This window comes from Sciurus vulgaris, assembly GCF_902686455.1.
Source record: "Sciurus vulgaris genome assembly, chromosome: 9".
NCBI classification, from domain to species: Eukaryota; Metazoa; Chordata; class Mammalia; order Rodentia; family Sciuridae; genus Sciurus; species Sciurus vulgaris.
The window spans coordinates 133358395-133385851 of NC_136469.1; the positions used below are offsets into that span (position 1 = coordinate 133358395).

Here is a 27457-nt window from a genome sequence, read left to right on the forward strand (position 1 = left end):
CTCTAAAGCAATGTGGCCCCAAGCAACTGAAGTTAACCCCACTGCAAAACAAGACGAAGCTTAAGAACGTTCAATTCGTAAAATTGTTACGTGATTTATTGGAAAATTTATATGTAAATTACCTGACCCAGTGATGTCATACTCTGGATACTCAGTACTTATTACTGCCTTTTTGTCCCCTTTTCATTTCAATTCTGACTCCTGTTGCTAAACTTGATAGAAATGTTTTTCAGGATCTGATGCTCTTAACCTTGTTAAATCTACAATGTTTAACCTCTAAGACCCCAACAGGCTCTGTGCTGAAACTCTCTCTGAAGTCAGACTCTTCAGTGGATTTCTAAACCTCTTGGGAAGACTTCCCCGCTTGCTCAGTATTTCTCTTGGCTGCTAAATTATTCATGTCCCTTGATAGATGCTGGCCAGCCTCCTCCTGAGGAAGTGGGTTTGCAAATGAGGCTTGGACTAGTTTCGGTGATATTTCAGTGCAGTAGTGGATGGTGAGAGAAAGCAGGCAAGCAGATGGCAGGGGAAGGGTTCCAAGTGACCCTGAGGCATCAAGCCCAGAAAGGTGGGTGAGCTCAGAATCTGCTCAGCAATGTCTGACGTTCAGAGTAGGTTGGGGAGATTATATCTCTGAAGTCAAAGGAGTGTTCCTTTTAAGGGGATGGAGTGAGAGGATAGAAGGAAGAAACATGTAATGAGTACCTACTGTGTGTCAGTTTGGAGATGTAATTCTATTTGATTCTCCCAGAAACTAGGTGTAGGTCATCTCCATTTTACAGACAAGAAAACTGAGGCTGAGAGAGATGCAATAACTTGAGCATTTAAAAGATAAGTGTGAGAGAGAGTATATGGCAAAAACCCAAATGAAGGGTCAGTTGGAATGAGTCCAGGGTTGGCGTTGCTTTCCATTGTGCAGAGACCCTGACTCCTCTTATATCATGGTTCCATCAACCTTAGCCCATGGTCCAACATGACTGCCTGGAAATTGAGGAATCGTCTTAGAAGAAGTAATAACACTTCTTATATCCACCTAGCCAGACCTTGGCCAGGGGTCACTCTGAGTTAGAGGAGAAGCTGCGACATGTGACAACATGCCTACAGAAAAGCTAGGACTCTATTTCTAAGGATGAAGAGAGAAACAGATACTTGGTACATCAGCAATTTCTGTTACAAGGAAGGATGAGGACCCCAACTCCCTCAGTTCTACTGCACAGCCTTCCTCATAAGAAATCTCCATTGGGCTGAATGTGCCCCCTGCACAACCACAAGAAGAAGAGTTTGGTTCCATAGCTCCATTCTGTGAGCCAGGCACCATACCACGTCTTACAGCATTAGCTCATTTAATCCTTTAGTTACTTTATAAAACAGGAACTTCAGCATTCCCATTGTACAAACGAGGAAACTAAGGCCCAATAAGATTACACACCAGGGCTGAGGCTGTAGCTCAGTGGCAGAGTGCTTGTCTAGCATGTGTGAGGCACTGGGCTCAATCCTCAGTACCACTAAGAAAATAAAGAAAGCAAAGATATTCTGTCCATATTACAACTACAAATTAAAAAAAAAAAAAGATTACATAGCAGGCGAGGTCACAGCTAGCAAATAGCATCTGTATGCATACATCCACATGTGTGATATCCTTACAGGGGCAAATGGGATCTACACTCATGTGGCACAGTGTCCTTCAAGCCAATGCTAAACACCTGAAAGTCTGAATCGGGCCAGACACTGTGCTAGGTGCACAAGGAGCTATGAAAACACGAGCTGAGATCCCTACTCTTAGGAAACTCTCACTCTAGTTCAACTTCTTGGGCCCAATGTCCATAATATGACATGAAAGGGCCATAACAGCTTTTCCCAAACATGTCCTGAGAAGACAGGTGAATATGATAACTTTCTGTATCTGCAGGAAGCTGCTATGGTTTGAATGTTGGTCTCTCCAAAATTTAAGAGGAAACTTAATGCCCAGTGCAAAGGTATTTATGACATGAGACCTCCACCCTCCTGCATGGCATTAGTACCCTTATAAAAGGACTTGAGGGAGTCTGTTTGGACCTTTCTGCCCATATGAGGACATTTTTGTCCTTTCTGCCACACAGGACACAGCAACAAGGCATTATCTTGGAAGTAAAGAGCAGTGCTTACCAGACACCAAATCTGCCAGCACCTTGATCTTGGACTCTTAGCCTCCAGAACTTTAAATAAATTTCTATTATTTATCAGTCTGCGGTATTTTGTCACAGACTAAAGCAGGAGCTAAGAAAAGCTTTATAAAGGAAGTGAAATCCCTTATATCTTTTCTTGATTGTTTCAATTAAAACTCATTTGCCTTGAATTATACCATTTTTCTTGCATCCTCTCCTTTCTTCTGAACTCTTCTTATTGGCCTTTCTCTAGTCTCAGTCTTTCCCCCTACTTCCACCCCCAATTTGGTCTTGTTTCCCATCTAGCCATCTACTCTCTCTGTCCCTCTTCCCTTCACAAATGTTTTTTGAAGAGAGTAGCACCCATCTATAATCTCCCTTCATTAAATTCCATTTTTTCTTAACCACAGCAGGCTGGATTCTGCTCCTAAAATAGACTAAATACTACCAAATACTCTGGCTTTTTGCTGAGCCACAATTAAGCATCTCACATCTTTTCTCTTTGGATAGGATAGGATAATAAATGTTAGGAGGTAGTGTTTGTTATATAGTCATTAGATGTAAGATGTTGCTGTACATTACCTCATTTAGCTCTCAGTCCAATCCTAGGAGGTTGATATTATTGTTAATCCCATTTTACAGACAGAGAACTGGGCTCCAGAAGGGTTGAATCACCTGCCCAAGATCACCAACTAGGAAGCAAAGAAGCTGGGACTCCAACTCTGTAACCCAAGCTCTTTATCATTTCTCCTACAAGAAGCAAGAAACAATACTTTGTGCTAGGAGAGTGGAAGTGGGCCAGTAATTAGAGTGAAGTTCTCAAGAAACATGGTAGGGAATTGAAATCGCCCCTATGGGGATGAAGGAATAGGGAATTTTAGAACAGGTTGCTTACAGGGTCGGTCCTCAGCTAGCATCTGGGAAATTATTCAATTTCCAGAGGATCCCACTACTCAAACTAATGAGGGTTGCTCACTGTGCCTAAAACGTGCCAATAACATGGTCTGTGCTGAGCACCTGCTTTCCTTCTGGGAGTTTGGAACTTTGACACATGCCAAGTAGAGGCTGCCTGCCAGAGGAGCCCCCAGTAAAAACGCTGGGTGCTGAGTTCTTGACAAGCCTCCTTGATGTTTCACATGTGTTGTCACAACTCCTTCACAGGTGAATTCACTGCACTGAGAGGGAAGCTTCCCCCTGGCTTGCCCTCCAGGTTTCACTCCATGCTCCCCTTCCCTTAGCCGATTTTACTTTGTGTCCTTTGCTGTAAGAAATCATAGCCATGTGTATGACTAGATGCTGGATCCTGTGATGCCTCTTAGTGAGTCACAAAACCTAGGAGTGGTCCTGTGGACTGTCAACATGTTGGGGTAACTACTAGATGCTGTAACAGATAAACACCAGCTGGTCAGTCTCAGCATGGTAACTGATATCTGGCTTATGTCCTCCCAGTAGCGGGCAGTGCTACTGGGTCTTCAGGGCTCAGATGCCTTCCATCTTGAACTTAACCTTCCCTCTAAGTCCTCTCCATTGTCTGCAGATAGGTAAAGAGGCCGTGTGAAGGATACTCATCCTTCTTAATCTTTATGCCTGTGCTGACCCCAAGATGACATGCATTACTCCAGCCACCTGAATTCCATTGGCAACTACTAGGCTATGGTCCTGCTTAATGCTAGGGGCTAGGAATGCGGTTTCTGCTCAGTGGCTGAGCCTTGCAGTAACTATGATAACTTGTGACAATCCCATAACAGATACTTAATATGAATGTACTGTGCATTCAATTTCATACCAAGTACTATGCAGCAACATGCAGACGTGAAACTACTCTTACCTGTGCAGCAACTGACATGCAAAAGGGGATTGGACACCCCAATGAAGAAGGGGGAAGGCTTGCTTCTTCTAGTCAGTCTCCTTCCTACCAGACCCTTTCCTCTGTGTTTCCATAGTAACTGGTGCTAAATCCTCTCAGAGCACTTACTTGTAAGAAAGCATTGAAACTTTCCATTTTCTATCTGTCTCACTGAATTTCATTTTTGAGGTCACAAATCTAATTGTCTTTTTGAGCAGCATATACCTCCAGTGACTAGCACAGAACTTGGTCCATTCAAGATGTATAGTCAATCCATGAAGAAATAGATGGCTGAATAGGCAGCGAGATGCAGTGTGATCCAGTGTGGCGAGTATGTGCTTCTGAGTGAATTGCACTTTCTTATTTATGACCTTGCAAAAGTTACTGAACTTCTTTGAAACTGAAATTCTCAATCTTAGAACAGAAAGAAAAACACCAAATTTGCAGAACTGCCATAGGAATTTTCTGAAATTATGAATGGATATATAGTTTCTATCCATGTACAAAGCACATGGTAGATTCTATAAAAATGGTCTTTATTATTAACACAAATTACAACCAATGTGGTACCAAATTCAACATTTGCTTAGCTCCAGATACATTCTTGGATGGAATCACTAGGAAGCTATAGAAACCACCAGAAACTGACTGAATCCTGTGCACAGAGTGATGCACAGGACTTCTGGAGACAGGGGTCGGGGATATAGCTCAGTTGGTAGAGTGTTTGCCTCACAAGCACAAAGCCCTGGGTTCAATCCCCAGCACTGCCAAAAAAAAAAAAAAAAAAAAGAAAGGAGTTCTGGAGATAGAAGCTTCATTTCATCATGGTGTCCTCCAGGGAGGGTGAATAGGCCAGTTTCTCTGGTCCCTGCCTGGAAGAGAGTTGAATTCATGATTCTTTGGCTGGGGCTTATTCTTCCAAGGCCTCACAAGATACCAAGCTCTGATGGAGTTCTGATTCCTTCATGCACCCTTTTCTGCTGGGGACCAAGAGTGATGAACAGAGAAGACCAAGCTCCTCTCTCATGGAGCTTACATTCTGGGTAGAAGACACACAAAAAATCAATAGCTATCTCACATGGAGAAAATGGAAAATAAGATATTAGGCTGTTTCCTGGATGTTTGTTACTCTTCCTTCACATCTGTAGTCTCTAGGCAAAGTATTATTAAATCTAGTAACACATACCACCTCTTGTGGTGCTCTTTGACCTTATTTGTTTTGTACATGCAAACACACACACAGCTTTCTCTCATATAATATTTCTGATTGATCTCTTCTCTGTGTTATAAATGTCTAAACTCCGAGCTTTCAACTTTTTAAAAAAGTAACAGAAGACCTTTTGTTTTTTTCTAAACTACTTGTTGGGGAATCATCAATGCAAATGCTATTCTTCTGTGGTTGAAGAGGGCGCTCCCATCTGCTTAGCTTCTACCAGGCTCCCTGAAATGAAATGTAACCTCCAAGGAATTCAGGGCCACAAAGATGCAGTGTGAAAACCATGAATGAAACACTAGTAGGAATCTGAGAATGACATTATAGTCTAGTTCAGTAGACAGACTCATGAATAAGGAAATACCAGCCACCAACCAGGGCTATAGGTAAACCGGTGTGAATGTATGTGATGGGGGCTCTTTTTTTTTTTATTATTTATTTTTATTGTAAACAAATGGGATACGTGTTGTTTCTGTTTATACAGGAAGTAACAGCATATCATTTGCATAATCATACATTTACATAGGGTAATGATGTTTGATGCATTCCATTATTTTTTCCTTCCCCCCACTCCTCCCACCCCTCTTTTCCCTCTGTACAGTCCCTCCTTCCTCCATTCTTGCCCCGCTCCCACCCCCCATTATGTGTCATCATCCACTTATCAGTGAGATCATTCGTCTTTTGGATTTTTGAGATTGGCTTATCTCACTTAGCATGATATTCTCCAATTTTATCCATTTGCCTGCAAATGCCATAATTTTATTATTCTTTATAGCTGAGTAATATTCCATTGTATATATATATATATATATATATATATATGCCACAGTTTCTTTATCCATTCATCAATTGAAGGACATCTAGGTTGGTTCCACAATCTGGCTATTGTGAATTAAGCAGCCATGAACATTGCTGTGGCTGTATCTCTGTAGTATGCTGATTTTAAGTCCTTTGGGTATAGGCTGAGGAGTGGGATAACTGGGTCAAATGGTAGGTACATTCCAAGTTTTCTAAGGAATCTCCACACTGCTTTCCAGAGTGGCTGCACTAATTTGCAGTCCCACCAGCAATGTATGAGTGTACCTTTTCCCCCACATCCTTTCCAACACCTGTTGTTGCTTGTATTCTTGATAATCGCCATTCTAATTGGGGTGAGATGGAATCTTAGTTGTAGTTTTGATTTGCATTTCTCTTATTACTAAAGATGGTGAACATTTTTTCATATGTTTGTTGATTGCTTGTAGATCTTCTGTGAAGCATCTGTTCATATCCTTAGCTGATGGGGGCTCTTTAGGAGAACATTTTAAATACCCAAAGGAGCCATGGACCCACTTGTTTTGGTGCCTTCTCCATCGGGATGTCTAGAGGCATATCAAATTTAATACATTCAAAGAGAATCCTTGGTTTTCTTCTCCATATCTATTGCACCTAGTCTTTCCCACCCCAGTAAACAGCTACCTGTTGCTGGGGCCTGTGTTTCTGTGTTCCTTCATTCCATTCTCCACCCAGCAAACTTGTTTTTTTCTTTTGTTTTAGAAATAGAAAGGGTCAACATCCTTGATCCTGGTTTGAGAAAAGTCTTTCACCATCAAGGATGATGCCAAGTGAATTTTTCACAGATGAGCTTTGTCAGACCGAGGAGGGTCTCCCTTCCATGTTGAGTTTTCTCGAATCTTTTTTCCTGTGCCTGTGGAGAATATTGCTAGACTTGGTTTCCTAAGGTTTTTTTGTTTTTTTGCGTTCCAAAGTGTTCCTTTGGAACTAATGAGATCACATCACCTTCTGCTTTAAAACTTCCCTAGATTCCTGCTGTCCTCTCAAAGTCCCCTGTGGATTTTCCTCTCAGAGATCTCTGGGCAATGTCAGTCGATGGCTTCGCTTCCACCACCTTCCCTGCTCCCTCGCTGGCTTCTGGGAGCAGTTTTCAATAATCGGTCGCCACCCAGATCCTCTTTTCAGGCCCTGCTTGTGCTGCTCTGCCTCAGTCTCCAGCGTGAGGGAGCAGCGTCTCTGGTCACAGCCACCCTCCCACACACCCAGCCCCCTTGTCCTAACTGGGCTCTGCTGATTTTCCTGCAGGTGATTTATGCCCTGAACACCCGCCAGGACGAGGCGGAGGCCAGCATGGAGGCGCTGCGGGAAGCTCACCAGGAGGAACTGGAGGGCGCAGTGGCCCAGACCAAGGCGAGGGTCCTGCAGGAACAGGGCCGGGGCAGTGACGAAGAGGAGGCCCTTCTTCAGCGCATCCAGGCCCTGGAGAGCGCCCTGGAGCTGCAGAAGAGGCTGACTCAGGAGGCGCTGGCCGAGTCGGCCACGTGCAGGCTGGAGACCAAAGAGAGGGAGCTGCGGGTGGAGGCGGAGCACGCCGAGCGCGTCCTGACGCTGTCCAAAGAGATGCTGGAGCTCAAGGCCGACTACGAGAAGCGGCTCCTGCACCTGGCGAGCCACGAGGGCCCCCAGTGGAGCCGGCCTTCCCAGGAGAGCCCGGATGCCAAGGCCGAGCCGGGCCAGGACTCGGAGATGCAGGAGGTGCTGCTGGAGGTGGAACGGCTGCGAGCTGAGAACCAGCAGCTGAGCCAGGACTACGCCCGCAAGGCGGAGGAGCTGCAGGCCACCTACGAGCGGGAAAACGAGGCCGTCCGCAAGGCCATGCAGCAGTCGGTGAGCGAGGCCCTGTGGCAGTGGCAGGAGAAGGAGGCCGACCTCCGCAAGAACTTCCAGGCCCAGGAGTCGGCCCTGCAGGCCCAGGTCCGGAAGCTGGAAGGGGACCTGGAGCACAGGGGTCGCAAGATAAGTGACCTGAAGAAGTATGCCCAGAAGCTGAAGGAAAGGATTCAGGTAAAAGGGCCCTATTCATACCTCCCCCAGGGCTCATGGGCTGCTGATTTTGAACACCTACTGTGTGTAAGACACTGCCGAGCACTTGACTTCTGTAAAGTGTTATCTCTATCAAGTTCATTCAGCACGTTATTTATCGAACACCTGTGTGCTGGGCCCTGGGTTATGCGCAGGGGGTGCATGATGAGCTAGACTTGGTCCCTATTCTGAGAACTTAGAGACTTACAGGTTACAGATGAAAAAACAAGACTGAAATTGAGAAGCTTAAAGACTGACCTTGCTGAACATGCAGTGAATGTTTTTGAACTCCGGTCAGCCTAACTCTAAAAAAGTGTGCTCTTTCCATTACAACTTGTCTCCCCTAAAATCCTTAGGACATTTGTGTTCCATCGATGAGTCAGTTGTGTGAGCACCACAAAAGCACAGAGCAGCATCGCAAAAAGGAAAGAGCTGCTAGTATTGCTAATACTTCTTGAGTGTTTTTTTTCTGTACCAGACACTTAATCTCATTTAATCCTAACTAGCAAAAGATTAAATAATGTTCCCAGGGCCACACAACCAATCAGAGAATGAGTAGGCGTTTGATGAACCATGAGGCACTAACTCCAGCCACTCAGAGCTCTTGCTGCGCACTTACCCACCTTTCAGATCTAACGGCTGCCCTGCACCCAGAGCATGTCTCTACAAAGAACTGAGACCTTGCTGTCTATCTAGGACCTGGATGTGCAGCTGAGGGAGGCTCGGCAAGAGAATTCAGAGTTGAAGAGCACTGCAAAAAAACTTGGGGAGAAGCTGACAGTTGCCAAAGACAGACTGATGCTGCAGGAGTGTCATGTGACACAGAGAACTGGTGAGATGCCCTGGAACAAGTCCCTTAAAGACTGGCGCTTGGCTGCTGGGTGGGCCTGGTTCTTCTGGCAGCCTTGAGACTACTGAGGGAGCAGGGAGGAGGGGCAGGGCTGTTTCATCTGGTTGGTTGAGTTTACTCCCTGCAGGGCCAGGTGAACTGACACCTGGAGCTGCTTCGCCTGGAACTCGCACGAGCCAGACACCTAAAAGGTGTGATGTGAAAAGACCCTTTGCCTCCAAATATTTCCCCATCTGAGCACCTTCTTGGCACATACTTTCCCCCTCCATGTTTAGACAGGACTTTGTACTTTAACATTATTTCATACAGTTACATTATTGGGTTGTCCCTATAATTTTGTAAGATAGGCTTTCCACTTTTCATATGGCGATGAAGAAATGAGGCTCAGAAAGGATAAGCAGCTATTTCAAGGTCAACCAAATGGTCAGTGGTAAATCTGGTGTGTGTAGCTCAGAATATTTGACCCCAAGTGCCTTCCACTAGGCTCTCTCATCAGAAAGTTCCTGAATACCTGCAGTGTGAACAGCTTGACAACAGAGGCACAAAATGTGGGCTTTGCCTTCAGGGAGCTTATGGGAATGTTACATTATAGCCAATGGCATCAGGGGCTTGGCACAGGCAGCAGGGGGATAAGGAGTCTGGATAGAAGAAATTGCTACAGGCTGAAATGTGAGATGGAGGACATGTAAGTCGGAACCAGAAGGATGTTGAAGGTATACACTTGAGGTGCTCAAAAACAGGGCATGAGCACCTCAGGGAAAGGAGGGGAAAGTTATTGGTTCTCGTTATGTTTTTTCCTCAACCTTTTAATTCCCAATGAATATACATATATATGTTGGGGAACATGCTGGATTTTTTTTTTTTTTTTTTTTTTTTTTTTTTGCAGTGCTGGGGATTTGAACCCAGGGCCTTGTGCTTGTGAGGCAAGCACTCTACCAACTGAGCTATATCCCCAGCCCCATGCTGGATATTTTTAACCAATAAAAAGTGCAACTAAAAAAACAGAGATTACTCATTTAGGAAGGGAACATATCGCAATGAATTAAGCTTAGAATACTGCTTGAGCAAAAATGAGAATTGCTACCCTCACTGTTCCTGAGAACCAGCAGAGCATGGAGCAGGGATTAAGTAGGGGAGTGGTCCCCAAAATGGTTGACTAGCAGAGTGTGGGACCTGCCTGAAGAAAGCCCTGGTCACAAGGGCAAAGTTAAGAACATCCCAGATGATGTTGAAACTCATGCTTGCAGATGGCGTGAAGCCTGAGAATGAAGTTCTGGGGGAAGTGAACATCTTGGAGGTCCACAGTCTTCACCCTCAGCAGGATCAAAGCTGTCCCAAGGAGTGTTCCCGCACCAAAGGAGGTGCAGATACACAGGTAGTATCTGAGCCCTGGGGAGGGGAAAGTCACAGAAGGCTCTGCTGGCATGAGTTTCAGGTAGACGTCATTCCCCAATCACTCGGAACCAGCACATTCCATGATTTCAAGAGTAGAAGCAAGAGTGGAGTTTTAACCAGCTTCCTGTCAACCCCTTGTCATTTGGAATTAAGGCACTGGGACATGTAGCAGCATTCTCCTAACTTTTATGTCAGCTTCTGGGAAACTGAAAATTGTTTAGGATTCTACTCCTTATTCCCAATCAATACAAACAAGGCATTCTTTAGAAGCTAGTATAATAAGGTCTGGAACATCTAATCCTGTGGCAATATATACCCCTTCCAAAGAGCCCCTCTCCAATAGTGACAGAGTGAAGTCTTTTACGATTATCAAATATATAGTCTTGTAAAATTTATTCACTTTCTGATATATGCATATTTAAATGTTGCAAGACTTGCATGGAAGAGAAGTAGTAATTCCTTGGATAACTGTACAAAGTCCCATTTCTTTCCATAGACCAAGAAAGATGCAGGCGTTGAGACGCAAAGTGTGAAGCAACGATATGAAGAAAACCTTCGTAAAATCAAACATCAGACTGAAGAAGAGAAGAAACACCTCAAAGACCAGCTGGTGAAGCGCCTGGAAGACATGGTGAAGAAGCACACGGTGGAAATCAAAGCGGTTCGTTCATCTGTAGAGGCTGAAAGAAAGAAGCTGCAGGAGGTGAGAACCTCTTCCACAGCCCTAAGGCCCTTTCCTTTCCTTCGTCCCACGTCCTTCCTTTCCTTCGTCCCACGTCCTTCCTTTCCTCTTTAGTTTCTTCTTTCCTTGCCCAAACATTAACTGAGCTCCTGCCCTCAGGGAGTTCAGGGACTTTGGTCTGATCAAGAGACACCCCTGAGATCCATCGTGAGACAACAGGACCCGGAGTTGATGACATGGGGTGCACTTGTGTTCTGTGAGCACTTATTTAACTTAGGGAAATCCTTCTCTGCTCATCCTGAAAAAAATATAGAAATTCCAGCAACCCAAAACTCAGGCCTCAAAGACTACCTAGGTCCAAATCCCCACCCAGCTTTCATCTGGTCCTTAACCGGGAGGGAAATCAGTAACTGTCTGGAGATGTGGGCCGGCTGAAAATAAAAGACTGAAAAAATAGTATTAAGAAATAAAAACAGGGCTAGAGTTGTGGCTCAGTGGCAGAGCGCTTGCCTAGCATGTGTGAGGCACTGGTTTCGATTCTCAGCACCGCATATAAATAAATAAAATAAGGTCCACTGACAACTTAAAAATATTTTAAAAAAAGAAATGAAAACAAAGGACCCGAAAAATGTAGTTTAAGTGGAAAAGACCTGATGGGTCTGATCCTAACAAAGAGAGAAAGCCCACCAACCTTTATTTTATAGAGAAACACATCAAAGGAATTCTTTGTTAGGAAAAGCTCTTTAAAATAAGTAAGAGGTGAGAAGCGGTGGGAAATTGACCTGATGGGGCCTAATCCCTTGTGCAGTAATTTTTCCTCCTCCAGGCAGCTGGTGCCTCAAGACCGTTTAGGCACACTGGTATCTCTCACCCAAGGCTAGCAGGCATCTAAATTCAAAGCTATCAAACTCATAAATTCCATGTCAGGCATGGAATCAGCCCCATTAATAGCGCCCGCCTGCAAATGGGTGTGTCTTTCTATACCTTCACATGGAAAAATTCCCAGATGTGGCTGTTAAGCTGTCCAAGGCTAAGGAATTCAAAGCAATAATTTATTCTCCACTCGACACCCAAGCTCACCCAAGGTGAGCTACTTAATCTGGGCCCTCCCAGAGGGAAATTCTACATGCCTGAATTTTCTCATCTATGAGATGGATGAGGAGAATAACAACATCTTACAGTACTGTGGGGAATAAATGAGAGGATTTATTTGAAGATGCACATCATCTCCCAGCGCCTGGGCCCTGATGGCAGTAGGTAGGTCCAGAAAGGGAAAACAGTCTCTGCTGCTCCACCCCCCTCCACAGCAGAGACAGCTCTTCTGCAGAGAAGGCCTGTGAAGCCTCATCTCTGTTGTTTGCCAGGAAAAGCAACAACGTGGAAATTTCAGGAAAAGAACGAAATGTGGATCAATATTATTATGAATGTGGGTGGATGCTTGTTTAATGCTTCTGAGAAAACTTGTTTATAAGCCAAGAAGGTACAGTTCCAGCACCAGGTGTTCACTGAGAGATAGTCATGTATCTCTGTGGGACACAGTTGTGTGTGGTGGTTAGGAGTAGTGAAGTACATAATACATATGTACTGAATAAATACATGATCTCATGAAAGACCCAGGCTACTCCTGGGCCTAAGTATTGACTCTTCCACAAGCTGTGTAACCATGAATAGGTCACTTAGCCTCTCTGAAAGCTGAACACTACAATGGAGATAAATACTTTGAACATTTGTTATGCCAATTAAATATTATATTGCATATAAACCCTTAGTTCAGTATACAGTATGTAGTGAAAGTTTAATAGCATCATGTGGAATAAAAATATTGCCTAGTACCCATTATACTTTCTACTTAATACTTAAACACATTGAATCCTTCTAGCAGTATTATAAAATTGGTACTTATATTCCCATTTTAGAGATAAGGAAGCAGGATCAAAGATGTGGTGTATTAGGTCTCACAGATAGTAGGTGTTGGAGCTACAATTCAAACCTGACAGCCTGGCACCAGAGCCCTTGGTTCCCAAGCCCTTGGAAGGGTAGACAGCTGTATTGGAAGCATTTTTCTTCCTGTGAGCTATGACCAGTTGCACAAATCCATTCTTTAGACCAAGAGACCAATGCTTTTCCCATTCTGAGTCACGGTTGGCAGGAGGTACAGTTCTTTTCCAGATTACAGGTTGCTCTAGTTACCCGATGGCCAAATCTGACCCTAATTGACACCGATTGAATAAAACTCACTGGGTTTGTTTGGTTTTTTGTTTTCTATTTTCTGCTCAAGTTTCTTTGAACTTGTAGGTTTATAGTTTTGATGCAGTTTGGAGATTTTAAGACATTATTTCTCTTTTTTTTTCTGCTCTGCCCTCTTCTGATATTGTCCCACAAGTCTCAAGACCCTATCCATTTATTTTCAGATTCTTTGTCTCTCTGTGCTTTAATTTTGATAGTTTCTATTGCACTGTCTTCAAGTTCATGCATGTTGTTTTCTGCATCATCCAGTCTTTCTAAAGCTAATTCAGTACATTTATTACTTCAGATATCATGTATTTCAGCTCTAGAAATTTCATTCTGTTCTTAGTTTTTTTTGTCTTCTCATAATGCTTTTTTAGATTCTTGAGCATATTTATAATTATTCTTTTAAAGTCCTAATTTTTATAATTTTTGAATCTTTTATATTGCTGATTTTTCTTCTGATTATGAATCATGTTTCATTGCTTTACATATTTAGTAATCTTTGAATGCTGGTCATTGAAATGTTAAAAATCTGTATTTTGTTGTCAGCCTTTTGTATTGACTTTCATTTTGACTAGCAGTTAAATTACTTGTGAAACATCTTTTCAGATTTATCTTTTATCATGGAGAATACATATACAACATAAAAGTTAGCATTTCTAGACTTGTTTTTAAGCTTAAGGTAAATCTAGAGTAGCATTTGCTCTAGTGCTAATTAAGCTTTGCTATATGTGTTGATCAGTATTAATGTTGTTCTTATTGCCAATGACTGATTCTGAGTGACATTTGAGACTATGTACAAACTGCATGCACTGTGAACTTTATTGTAAATACATTATTAACAAGTACTTTTTCTTCTTGAAAAAGGTTGTCATGTTTTCCCTTAAAACCCCAATTGAGATCTCTGCTTCTAAATTTCTGTGATTGCTCAGTTGTTGTTCCCTTAAAATTTGCTATGGTTTGGATGTGATTTGAATGTATTCCCATGTGCTGGAGACTTAGTCCTCAGTGCAATAGTATTGGGAGGTGGTAGTGACTTTTGGTGGTAGAACCTTGTGCAAGGTAATTGGGTAATTAGGGGTACTACCATTAGAAGGAACTGATGTAGTTCTTGTGGGTCCTCACAACAGGGCTATTATAAGAGTGACTAGCCCTTCCCCAGTCTCTGGATTGCTATATGATGTATCCCTCTTGCACATGTTCTCACCATAATGCTATCACCATGATGTGCTGTAGCCAATGACACACTCACCAGAGAAAAATCAACTTGGCAGCCTATTCTTGGACTTTCAGACTCCAAAACTGTGAGTTAAGTAAATGTTTTTTCTTTATACATTACCTAGTTTGTTAGTCAGCTTTCAGGTATTATAACAAAATACCTGAGGTAGTTAACTTACATTGTAAAGAGAAAAGATTTATTTTGGCTCACAGTTTGGGAGGTTCCAGTCCACGAGCAAGTAAACCCATTGTTTGGGGCCTCTGTGGAGGTGCTTATGATAATGACCAGAAACATGTGATAGAGCAAACTGCTCATCTCGCCACCAGGAAGCAAAAGAGAAGAGAAAGAAGAAGACAGGGTCTCACAACTGTTTGAGGGCATGCCCCCAGGGATCTGAAGACTGCCCTAGGTCTCCACCTAGGCCCCTTCTCTTGAAGATTCCTCCACCTCCCAGTAGCACCACCCTAGGGACCAAGCCTTTACCACATGGACCTTATGGAATATTCAACATTTCAACATAGCACCCAGCCTCAGATGTTTCACTTAGCGAGGGAAAACAGATTGATACAGAAAGTTGGTACTGAGAGGTGGGGCTGTTGTTAATAATGAATACCCAAAAATGTGGATGTGACTTTGAAGCTGGTTGGGGGTAAGAGCCTGGAAGAATTTAAAGAGGAGAAAATGCTTAGAACCCTGTAAGTGGAGCCTAATGGGGGTTTGTGGTGAGGGTTCAGAATAAGAAAAGGTGACTAGTGAAGAGCTAGAATGTTTAGCGGTTAGATAAGTGGCCATGACAGACTGCTGATGGAAATGAGGAAGGTTCCTTTGGACACGGAAGTGAAAACCTCTCTTGCCATATCATTGCAAAGAATTTGAAAGAACTGTGTCTGTGCCCAAGAACTTTATTGATAGCCATATTTAAAAGTGCTGCAGTGGGATACCTGGCAGAGGAGGTGTCTAAATAACAAAGCATCGATGCCGCTGCTTGGTTACTTTGAACTGTGGGCTTCAGGAGTAAGGGCATGACTGGAAGGTGGAAGGTATAATTCAAAGGGAAGCAGAAGGAAAACATTTGGGAACTTCGCAACCTGGCTAGGGAATGAACAAAGAAGAAGCAGGTAAGGGAGAGGCCCAGCGTTCGCTTGCTGAAGTGATTAGCATTGATGTTGGGGAGTCCATAGCAGTCATCATCAGGACAGTGGGAAGGGGACTGGAGGCATCTGACAAATCTGTCAGACTACCTTTTCTATCACAGGCCAAGAAGCCTAGAAGGGCAGAACTGATCCATTGAACGGGTCAGGGGTGCTTTCCACGGCTTGCTGCCCATGGCCCCCTCGGGTTCTGCTCCCTGCTTTCCAACGAAGCCCTCTTTGGTCACTCCAGCTGTGGTTCAAGCAGGCGCAGGCACAGCTTGTGCCACCGCTCCGAAGGGAGCCCAGGTGCAGACACTGGTGTCCACAAGGTGTTGACTCTGTAAGCATGCAGGATCAAGGCCTACGCTGTGAGGGTGAGGGAAGAATGGAGGAAGGATGAATTGTGTAGAGGGGAATGAGCGGTGGGGAGGGGTCGGAGGAAAGGGAAGATAAGAGAATGAGACAAACATCACTACCCTACGTACGTGTCTGATTACACAGAGTGTGACTCTTCATGTACAACCAGAGAAATGAGGGTTTGCGTATGATGAATCAAAATATAATAGAAAAAGGAAAAAAATAACAACAAAAAAAGATCTTTGCTATGACAGCTTCTTGAGATGCTGAGATTTCAAAGGGACGTCTGTGCATGGGAGAAGCTATTGCAGAGATTCTCACTAGAATATCCAGTGAAGCATGGGAGTAGGGCCACTGCTTTTGAGACCCAGGAAGGTACAGCCACCAGCAGTGTGCACTGGCAGCCTGGAACAGCCACAGATAAAAACCACAGAGCAGCCACATGGGCTGCAAGCAGCAAAGCTGTGGGGCAGAGCTCCTCACATGGCCTCCTCTCCTGCCTGGTGTACACACACTTGGAGCTTTAAGATACAGAGTCTGCCATGCTGGGCTTTGGACTTGCCACAAGCCAGTTACTTCTTTTGACATGCCTATTCCTCCCTTTTGGAACTGGTATGTATACACTCTGCCTATCCCTCTGTGGTATGTTGAAGTAGATGATTTTTTCAGATTTTACAGACTCACAGCCAGGAGTTTGCCTTGAGTTGCTGTTAAGAATTTGGACTTTTGAGTCAATGTTAGAATAAGACTTTAGGACTCTTTGAAAGGACTGTTAGTATTTTGATGTGAGAAGGAAATACGTTTGGGGAACCAGGGATCGAATGCTATGGAATGCTATGGTTTGAGTATGATTCGGTCCCTCCAAAAATCAGGTTGGCATTAATCCCCATTGTGAGTGCAAGAAAGCCTGCTTCCCGTGCATATATGAGAGTCGGGTGCAAAGAGGCTTTATGCAAGTGCTCTATAAATGCTGTAAATCAGTGACCCCTGGAGCCCTTTTCTCCAGGGTGCAGCAATTCATACTTCCATAGCATTCATCTCTTTCCATGACTTTGTGGTTGTTTTTCCTTCCCTCTGGAGTTAGAAGAACATTAACTTTCTGTTGAAATTCTCTGGATCACTCTGAGCTGAGCTGGACATGAACATACTTCTTACTAGCCTGTGTTTTTCAGTTGACTCAGAAATTTTGTTTTCTGACAGTAACCCCCATTATTCTGCATCTAAAACAAAACTTTTTAAAAAAATTTTTAGTTGTCAATGGATTTTTATTTTAATTATTTATTTATATGCAGTGCTGAGAATTGAATCCAGTTTCTCACGCATGCAAGGCAAGCGCTCTATCACTGAGTCACAACCCCAGCCCTAAAACAAAACTTATTCATGACAAAAATGATTGCTAAAGTCAGTTATATCTGTTTGTAGGGTTTTTTTTTTTTTTTTTTTTTTCACTTTAGTTTTATCTGTCAAGGTAACAACTGAAGCCCCTGGAAGTTGTGCTGTGTGAAGTTAGAAATAGCCATTCCTTTTTACCAAAAATCCCTATGGCAGGGTATTTTCATGTGCTGTTACAGTAAGCATGTCTTGGCAGAGTTAGTCTCTGGACCACAAAGTGTGTTAAACCAAACTTTCATTCAATACAAAGCTTTGATAGATGAGAAGTAATTAATGAAGTTTTTAAAAATCAGAATTTTTTGCTGAGGGGTTCTAATGGCTGTTTAAGTTACCGCAACTTGTTAGGTATCAGAGGACGATAAACATTGTTTTTAGGAAATTAACTCCCCAAACAACAAACCCTGCATAAGGGTTTCAGGTTTACTTGAGAGGCTATATGAGAAGAATGGAGAAACTTTGGAATGTATAGAGGGAAATAGGGGTGTGTGTGGGGGAAGGAAAGATAATGGACTGAGACAGACATCATTTCCCTAGGTGCATGTATGATTACACGAATAGTGTGAATCGTCATCATGCACAACCATAGACATGGAAAGTTGTACCCCATTTGTGTACAATGAATCAAAATGCAGTCTGTGAAAATAAAAATAAATATTTAAAAAAAGAAGAAAGAAATAAAGAGGCTATGTGCAACATGGTGCTACACATCCCTGTCACATGACTCTATAATCTAATCACGTGGCTCTCTTCTACTGTTTTAAATGACTGATCCCAGGGACAATGCTAAGGGCCACCCTAGGGCCACTGGGCTGGGCTAGGCTTTGCCCCACAGAAAGTGTAAAAATGTCATTCAGATGATCAGCAGCACATTTTTTTAGATGTTCAAATCAAAAGCCAGGGAAGCTGGCTTCTCTCTCACCCCTAACATGTCATCAGCCATCAAGCCTATGCATTCTGTTCTATTCTGATGGTCCTGGAATATCTCCACATCCTTCTGTCCTCTGGCTCCACACTGATCCAGTCAGCCATCATCTCCTGATGAACCAGGTGATAACCTCTCTGCCTCCAGTTTCCCCACTTCGTGAAATCCAGTCTCCCTTCCTGCAGATCTTCTGATAACTCCCCCGTGGTCTCCAGCTTTCCAACAACTCCCTGTCATTTTCACAGCGGAGTTCTGATTCCTTCACGTGGTTTGTAAGACCCCACAAAGACAGGCCTCTGTTTGCCTCTCCCGTCTCATTCCAACCTTCATTCATTCCACGTTCTTTCCTCTGGGCCTTTATGCATGGCTTTCCTTGATGAAGAACGATTTCCTCCCCACTCCCTCACTCACCTGTCTACTGATCTCAGTAATGTGATGTTCCCAGTTTAAACATAGGTCTTTCCACAGGTCTTCCCTGCCCAGCCTAGTGATGCTGGGGTCTGACACATGGCACACCTGTCCCTACATTAGCATAGTTTTTATCACACTGTCTTCATTTCTTATTCTATATAAGCTTTAATAGTAGTACTTAACTGCTGTTCACTGTGCATTTTCCACTGAGATGTGTTGTTCATGACTACACCTGGCCGTATGTGGGAGCGTTATAATGGCTCATGAAAGGCAGTTGTCACATCTTGTCCCAACTTTGTGTTCAGTAATATCATTGTAGTAACTTGACATTGACCACAGTAGGAGTATTTATACCATGAGAATCACCAAATACAATGATTTGTTTTTATTTTTATTTTTTTAGAAAGCCAATTGTTAATCATTTATCAAACCACACTGACCATATCCCTAGCCCTTTATCATGGTAATTGGCATATGGTTGCTCTTCAGTTAATAGTGGTTGGCTGAATGAATAAATGACAGGTTTCCATTTGACTCTAGAGCAGTCCCAGTTATACAGGCCTTTGACCACATCTTGTCCTTCACACCTGTGAAATAGAACAGGGTTCTTGTTCAAGCAGCTTCTCCACCCTAATTTGGGAAGCATCAGGGCTGCCTCTGGGGACACTCTCAGCTTCTCTGTAGCAGAAGTAGGAAGACCTTTCAGCCAGGCCTGCCTCTGTACTGGGTGCCACGCTTCCATAAGAAATCAGGAAAGAAGCACAGCCAAGCAAGCCTTTCCCAAGCTCAAATCTTGACCTCTAAATTTACTGACTGCATGACCTTGGGCAAGTCATTTAACATCTTTAAGCTTCATTTTATATCTTTATAATAAGCTTTAATAGTAGAACCTAAAACAGGAGTTTTTCATAAAGGTTAAAGAGATAGATCATCTGTCAAGTACCCACTAAACGTATGCATTCAGTAAATCTCAGTCACAATTGCTGTGTCTACCTACTCTAAATTAGATCATAAAGGTTCATAATCAGTTGTCAGCAAAGAACAGCTGCTGTCCAACTGTCAGATACAATAGCCTCAAATTCATAGGAAATGGGTTTTCAAGATGGCGGCCTAGAGGGTGGCTGCATTTCATGTTGCTCCAGGACTCAGGATTCAAAAGAGAAGATATTGAGACGCTTGGGACCAATTCAAAGCAGCCGGGTGACTCTCACCCCCTGGGGGGGCATCCCGGATGGAACGGTGGTCCCGGAACGCAGGAAACTTTGTAAAGTAGAACTGCCGGCGAGACGCCCCTCCCCCCGCTGGAGCAGTGAACTCGGACAGCTGGGAGCTCTGTAAAGGAGGCCGCTCGGCACAGCGCTGGGACTCGGAGCAGCCACTGGGGCTCCGGCGGCTGCCCAGGGGAAGAGTGGCGAGGAGAACTGTGTGGACTCAGGACACCGGGGCCTGCCCTGAGGAGGAGGAGGAGGAGCGTGGACACTTGGATTCGGAGAGACTGCACCAGAGCTACAGGCGGTTGCCAGAGGAGAAGCTGCGCGGCGAGCTGTTTGGAATCAGAACGACGCTTCTGAACACCGGGGCCTGCCCTGAGGACGAGGAGGAGGAAGAGGAGCGCGGCCGCTTGGATTCGGGTGACTACACCAGAGCTACAGGCGGTTGCCAGAGAAGGGGCTGCGTGGCGAGCTGTTTGGACTCTGACCACTTCTGAACCCCCGGGCCTGCCCGGAGGAGTAGGAGAAGGAGGAGGAGGAGCGCGGCGGGTCCTTTGGACTCGCAGTGACTGCATTAGCGCTCCAGGCGGCTGCTCAGAGGAGAAGGCGAGTGGTGAGTTGTTTGGTCTTAAAGTGACAGCTCCTGAACACAGGGGGGCTGCCTGGAGGAGAAGCGTGGTGGGACGCTTGGTCTTGAGTGGTCGCACCTGAGATCCGGGCGGTGCCCAGAGGACCCGTGCAGCGGGTCACGTGGATTCAGAGCCACTCAGAGGGACTGCTCCTGAACACCCGTGGGGTTATCTGGAGAAGGAGGAGGAACGGGGAGGGTCACTTCGACTCGGAGTGATTGATTGCCCCGGGCTACGGGTGGTTGGTGGGAGGAGGAGGCACGAAGTGAGTTTCTTGGACTCCTAGTGACCGCACCGGCATACTGGGCGGCTGTCTGGAGGAAGAGGCCTGTGGCGGGTCTCTGGGACTCAGAGCGATTGTTCGGGGCCACAGGTGGCTGCTCAGAGGAGGGGCCACGCAGCCAGGCGATTAGGTGCAGAGCAGGGTCCCAGGATCTAGGAGGCTTCTGGGTGGAAGAGCCGCACAGAGACAGGCTTAGGGCGGAGCGAAGGTTCCAGGCCTGTGGGCAAATTCTCTGAGGAGGGGCAGCCTAAGGAGATTCATCTGCGAAGGGTGAGGCTCCCAGGCCCAGGAGGTAGGGCCGGGCCCCTGGAAACTTTGCAGAGGAAGGCAGCCCAGCCCAGGCAGTAGCTGTAAATTGAGGGGAACCTCTAGGAGGAAACTGACCAGCGAGACCTCCCCACTGGGTGAGTCTTCCCTGCCTGGTGAGGTTTCCCCACAAGGACGGTAAAACCAGAGACACAGGCCCAAACAGGCCTTGCCTCAGCCCGCAGCCTAGGTCCCCTTTGGATGACCATTGGTCAACAAGTGGAGGCACCTCTGCCCACTAGCAGGGAATATACCCCACCTGAAGGCCACCACTCCTAGAGAGGCAGCTTCCTTGTGGAGCACCGCATTATCAACTTCCTCCAAGACTTCAGCCTACTGAAGGCTAAGAGGGGATATATATAGAAATCTTCAGGGACATTGTAAATCAACAGAGGAAATCTGCAATATCTCAGCGGTCCACTGATACCTGAATAATATGAGAAAACAAGGAAAGAAAATGCTGCAAACAAATCTAGATGTTACATCAATAAAACCCAATGACAGCATGGCAGAAGAAATGACAGAAAAGGAGTTCAGAATGTACATAATTAAAATGATCAGAGAAGCAAACGATGAGATGAAAGAGCAAATGCAAGCATTGAATGATCACACCAATCGACAGTTAAAAGAGCAAATACAGGAAGCAAAAGAGCATTTCAATAAAGAGTTAGAGATATTGAAAAAAAACCAAACAGAAATCCTTGACATGAAGGAAACAATAAACCAAATTAAGAACTCCATAGAAAGCATATCCAATAGGATAGAACACCTGGAAGACAGAACCTCAGACATTGAAGACAAAATATTTAACCTTGAAAACAAAGTTGAACACACAGAGAAGATGGTAAGAAATCATGAACAGAATCTACAAGAACGATGGGATATCATGAAAAGGCCAAATTTAAGAATTATTGGGATTGAGGAAGGTCTAGAGAAACAAGCCAAAGGAATGAACAACCTATTCAATGAAATAATATCAGAAAATTTCCCAAATCTGAAGAATGAAATGGAAAATCAAGTTCAAGAGGCTTATAGGACTCCAAATACACAAAATTACAACAGACCCACACCAAGGCACAGTATAATGAAAATACCTAACATACAAAATAAAGACAGAATTTTAAAGGCTGGGAGAGAAAAGAACCAAATTACATTCGGGGGAAACCAATACGGATATCAGCAGACTTTTCAATCCAGACCCTAAAAGCTAGAAGGGCCTGGAACAACATTTTTCAAGCCCTGAAAGAAAATGGATGCCAACCAAGAATCTTATACCCAGCAAAACTTACCTTCAAATTTGACGATGAAATAAAATCCTTCCATGATAAACAAAAGCTAAAAGAATTTACAAAAAGAAAACCAGCATTACAGAACATTCTCAACAAAATATTCCATGAGGAAGAGATGAAAAACAAAGAAGCAAATCAGCAAAGGGAGGAATTATCCTAAAGGAATTGTCAAATAAAGGAGGAAACAAGTTGTGTCAAACAAATAAATAAACAAAATTTTAAAAATGAACCAAATGACTGGGAAACCAAATCATTTCTCTATAATAACCCTGAATGTTAATGGCCTGAATTCATCAATCAAAAGACATAGACTGGCAGACTGGATTAAAAAGAAAGATCCAACAATATGTTGCCTGCAAGAGACTCACCTCATAGAAAAAGATACCCATAGATTAAAGGTGAAAGGATGGGGAAAAACATACCATGCACATGGACTCAGCAAAAAAGCTGGAGTATCCATCCTCATTTCCGATAATGTGGACTTCAAGCCAAAGTTAGTCAGAAGGGATAAAGAAGGTCATTTCATACTGCTTAAGGGAAGCATAAATCAGCAAGATATAACAATCATAAACATCTATGCCCCAAACAGTGGCTCATCTATGTATGTCAAACAAATCCTTCTCAATTTCAGAAACCAAATAGACCACAACACAATAATACTAGGTGATTTTAACACGCCGCTCTCACCACTGGACAGATCTTCCAGACAAAAATTGAACAAAGAAACCATAGATCTCAATAACACAATCAATAATTTAGACTTAACGGACATTTATAGAATATACCATCCAACCAAGAGTGAATACACTTTCTTCTCAGCAGCACATGGATCCTTCTCTAAAATAGACCATATATTATGCCACAAAGCTAATGTTAGCAAATACAAGAAGATAGAGACACTAGCATGTATTCTATCAGATCATAATGGATTGAAGTTAGAAATAAATGAAAGAGTAAAACACAGAAACTATTCCAACATCTGGAGATTAAACAATATGCTATTATATGATGAATGGATAACAGAAGATATTAGGAAGGAAATTAAAAAATTCTTAGAGGTAAATGAGAACAAAGAAACATCATATCAAAATCTCTGGGACACTATGAAAGCAGTACTTAGAGGGAAATTTATTTCATGGAGCGCATTTAATAAAAGAAGTAAAACTCAAAAAATAAACGACCTAACACTACAGCTCAAAGCCCTAGAAAAAGAAGAACAGAACAGCACCAAAAGTAGTAGAAGACAGGAAATAGTTAAACTCAGAGCTGAAATCAATGAAATTGAAACAAAAGAAACAATACAAAAAATTGACAAAATAAATAGTTGGTTCTTCGAAAAAATAAACAAAATCGATAAACCTTTAGCCACACTAACAAAGAGAAGACGAGAGAAAACCCAAATCACTAAAATTCGGAATGAACAAGGAAATATCACAACAGACAGGATTGAAATACAAAACATAATTAGAAGCTATTTTGAAAATCTATACTCCAACAAAATAGAAAATTTCGAAGACATCAACAGGTTTCTAGAGACATATGAATTGCCTAAACTGAACGAGGAGGACATAAACAATTTAAATAGACCAATTTCAAGTAATGAAATAGAAGAAGTCATCAAAAGCCTACCAACAAAGAAAAGTCCAGGACCAGATGGGTTCTCAGCCGAGTTCTACAAAACCTTTAAAGAAGAGCTCATTCCAATACTTCTCAAAGTATTCCATAAAATAGAAGAGGAGGGAACCCTCCCAAACTCATTCTATGAAGCCAATATCACCCTGATACCTAAACCAGACAGAGACTCATCAAGGAAAGAAAATTTCAGACCAATATCCTTAATGAACATCGACGCAAAAATTCTCAACAAAATTTTAGCAAATCGCATACAAAAACATATTAAAAAGATAGTGCACCATGATCAAGTGGGTTTCATCCCAGGAATGCAAGGTTGGTTCAACATCAGGAAATCAATAAACGTAATTCACCATATTAATAGACTTAAAGTCAAGAATCACATGATTATTTCAATAGATGCAGAAAAAGCATTTGATAAAATACAGCACCCCTTCATGCTCAAAACACTAGAAAAAATAGGGATAGTGGGAACATTCCTTAACATTGTAAAGGCCATTTATGCTAAGCCCATGGCTAATATCATTCTAAATGGTGAAAAACTGAAAGCATTCCCCCTAAAAACTGGAACAAGGCAGGGATGCCCTCTTTCACCACTTCTATTCAACATCGTTCTTGAGACTCTGGCCAGAGCAATTAGACAAACCAAAGAAATTAAAGGGATACGAATTGGAAAAGAAGAACTCAAACTATCCCTGTTCGCTGATGACATGATTATATATTTAGAGGAACCTGGAAATTCCACCAGAAAACTCTTAGAACTCATAAGTGATTTCAGTAAAGTAGCAGGTTACAAGATCAATGCCCATAAATCCAACGCATTTTTATACATAAGTGATGAATCTTCAGAAAGAGAAATTAGGAAAACTACCCCATTCACAATAGCCTCGAAAAAAATAAAATACTTGGGAATCAATCTCACAAAACAGGTGAAAGACCTCTACAATGAGAACTATACAACACTAAAGAAAGAAATTAAAGAACACCTTAGAAGATGGAAAGATCTTCCATGTTCTTGGATAGGAAGAATTAATATTGTCAAAATGGCCATACTACCTAAAGTGCTATACAAATTCAATGCAATTCCAATTAAAATCCCAATTGTGTACCTTACAGAAATAGAGCAAGCAATTATGAAATTCATCTGGAAGAATAAGAAACCCAGAATAGCTAAAGCAATCCTTAGCAGGAAGAGTGAAACAGGGGGTATTGCAATACCAGATTTTCAACTCTACTACAAAGCAATAGTAACAAAAACGGCATGGTATTGGTACCAAAATAGAAAGGTAGATCAATGGTACAGAATAGAGGGCACGGACACAAACCCAAATAAATACAATTTTCTCATACTAGACAAAGGGGCCAAAAATATGCAATGGAGAAAAGATAGCCTCTTCAACAAATGGTGCTGGGAGAATTGGAAATCCATATGCAACAGAATGAAACTAAACCCATATCTCTCACCATGCACGAAACTAAACTCAAAATGGATTAAGGACCTCGGAATCAGACCAGAGACCCTGCAGATTATAGAAGAAAAAGTAGGTCCAAATCTTCACCTTGTTGGTCTAGGACCAGACTTCCTTAACAGGACTCCCATAGCACAAGAAATAAAAGCTAGAATCAACCACTGGGATAGATTCAAACTAAAAAGCTTTCTCTCAGCAAAGGAAACTATCAGCAATGCGAAGAAAGAGCCTACAGAGTGGGAGAATATCTTTGCCAATCATACTTCAGATAGAGCACTAATTTCCAGAATCTATAAAGAACTCAAAAAACTCTACTCCAAGAATTCAAATAGTCCAGTCAACAAATGGGCTAAGGAAATGAATAGACACTTCACAGAAGAAGATCTACAAGCAATCAACAAACATATGGAAAAATGTTCAACATCTCTAGTAATAAGAGAAATGCAAATCAAAACCACCCTAAGATTCCATCTCACCCCAATTAGAATGGCGATTATCAAGAATACGAGCAACAACAGGTGTTGGCGAGGATGTAGGGAGAAAGGTACACTCATACACTGCTGGTGGGGCTGCAAATTAGTGCAGCCACTCTGGAAAGCAGTGTGGAGATTCCTTAGAAAACTTGGAATGGAACCACCATTTGACCCAGCTATCCCACTCCTTGGCCTATACCCAAAGGACTTAAAATCTGCATACTACAGAGATACAGCCACATCAATGTTCATAGCTGCTCAATTCACAATAGCCGGACTGTGGAACCAACCTAGATGCCCTTCAATTGATGAGTGGATAAAGAAACTGTGGTATATATATACAATGGAATATTACTCAGCCATAAAGAATGATAAAATTATGACATTTGCAGGCAAATGGATGAAATTGGAGAATATCCTGCTAAGTGAGATAGGCCGATCTCAAAAAGCCAAAGGACGAATGATATCGCTGATAAGTGGAGGATGACACATAATGGGGGGGAGGGAAGTGTTAGAGTTAGGGTTAGGGAGGGGGGCAAGTATGGAGGAAGGAAGTACTGTATAGAGGGTAAAGAGGGGTGGGAGGGGTGGGGGGAAGGGAAAAAATAACAGAATGAATCAAACAACATTGCTCTATGTAAATTTATGATTACACAAATGGTATGTCTTTACGCCATGTACAGAGAAACAACATGTATCCCATTTGTTTACAATAAAAAAAAAAAATTCATAGGAAATGCTGGGGCTACCCTGAGCATAGTTCTTAAACCTTATTAAACCTCTTGTACTTTCCTTTATGTTCTTGCTGTAGCTCTTCTTCTTCAAACAGATGCTTTAATGTATTCAGATGACTCCTGAATGTATACTCCAACCCAAAACTCTCCTCTTAATTCTGAACCTGTATATCCAACTAACTACTTCGATATTTAGCAAATGGCTCAAACTTAACACATGCAAACAAACTCTTCAGACTCTCTCCAAACCTTCTCCCTCTCTCATTTCTCCATCTTTGTCAATGGATGCACCATTCTCCCCTTGCTCAGGTCGAAAACCACGGTGTCCTCTTTGATGGAGTGTTAGTTAGCTTTGTGTTATTGTATCAAAATATCTCAGGTGGTCAATGTATAAAAAGAGAAGGTGTATGTATGTGTGGCTCATGGTGTTGGGGCTATAGTGGGGCAGAACATCACGGCAGGAGCACTTAATGGAACAAAGCTACTCACCTCATGGCTGAAGTAAGAGAGAGGAAGAGGAGGGACTAGGGTCCCATAGTCCCCCTCAAAAGTGTGTCCCCAGGGACCTAAGGACTTCCCACAAACCCCATCTCTTAAAGTTTCCACCACCTCCCAGGAGAGCCAGCTGAGTCCTAAGTCTTTACCACATGGACCTTTGGGGACATTCCTGGTACAAACTATAGCAGACACTTCTCTTTTCAGCCAGTCCTGTCACTCTGCATTCCAAATGCATCCAGAGCTCTGTCATTGCTCACTGCCCACGCTGGGGCCCTGGGTTCAGG

At 43.1% G+C, this 27457-nt stretch overlaps 2 protein-coding genes across 3 annotated transcripts in view; one reads left to right on the forward strand and one right to left on the reverse strand.

Moving 5' to 3' along the window:
- Nucleotides 1-27457, forward strand: part of FAM184B (family with sequence similarity 184 member B) — a 135593-nt gene that overhangs the window by 58895 nt on the left and 49241 nt on the right. For both annotated transcript variants that reach the window (XM_079154253.1, XM_079154254.1), the window contains exons 2-5: nucleotides 7283-8041; nucleotides 8756-8891; nucleotides 10157-10284; nucleotides 10801-11007. In XM_079154253.1, coding sequence (XP_079010379.1) covers nucleotides 7283-8041; nucleotides 8756-8891; nucleotides 10157-10284; nucleotides 10801-11007 — 1230 coding nt within the window. The remainder of the gene's footprint in view (nucleotides 1-7282; nucleotides 8042-8755; nucleotides 8892-10156; nucleotides 10285-10800; nucleotides 11008-27457) is intronic.
- Nucleotides 7860-27457, reverse strand: part of MED28 (mediator complex subunit 28) — a 75781-nt gene continuing 56183 nt past the window's right edge. The window contains exon 5 of the mRNA XM_079154270.1: nucleotides 7860-7972. The gene's annotated coding sequence lies outside the window, so the exon portion shown is untranslated. The remainder of the gene's footprint in view (nucleotides 7973-27457) is intronic.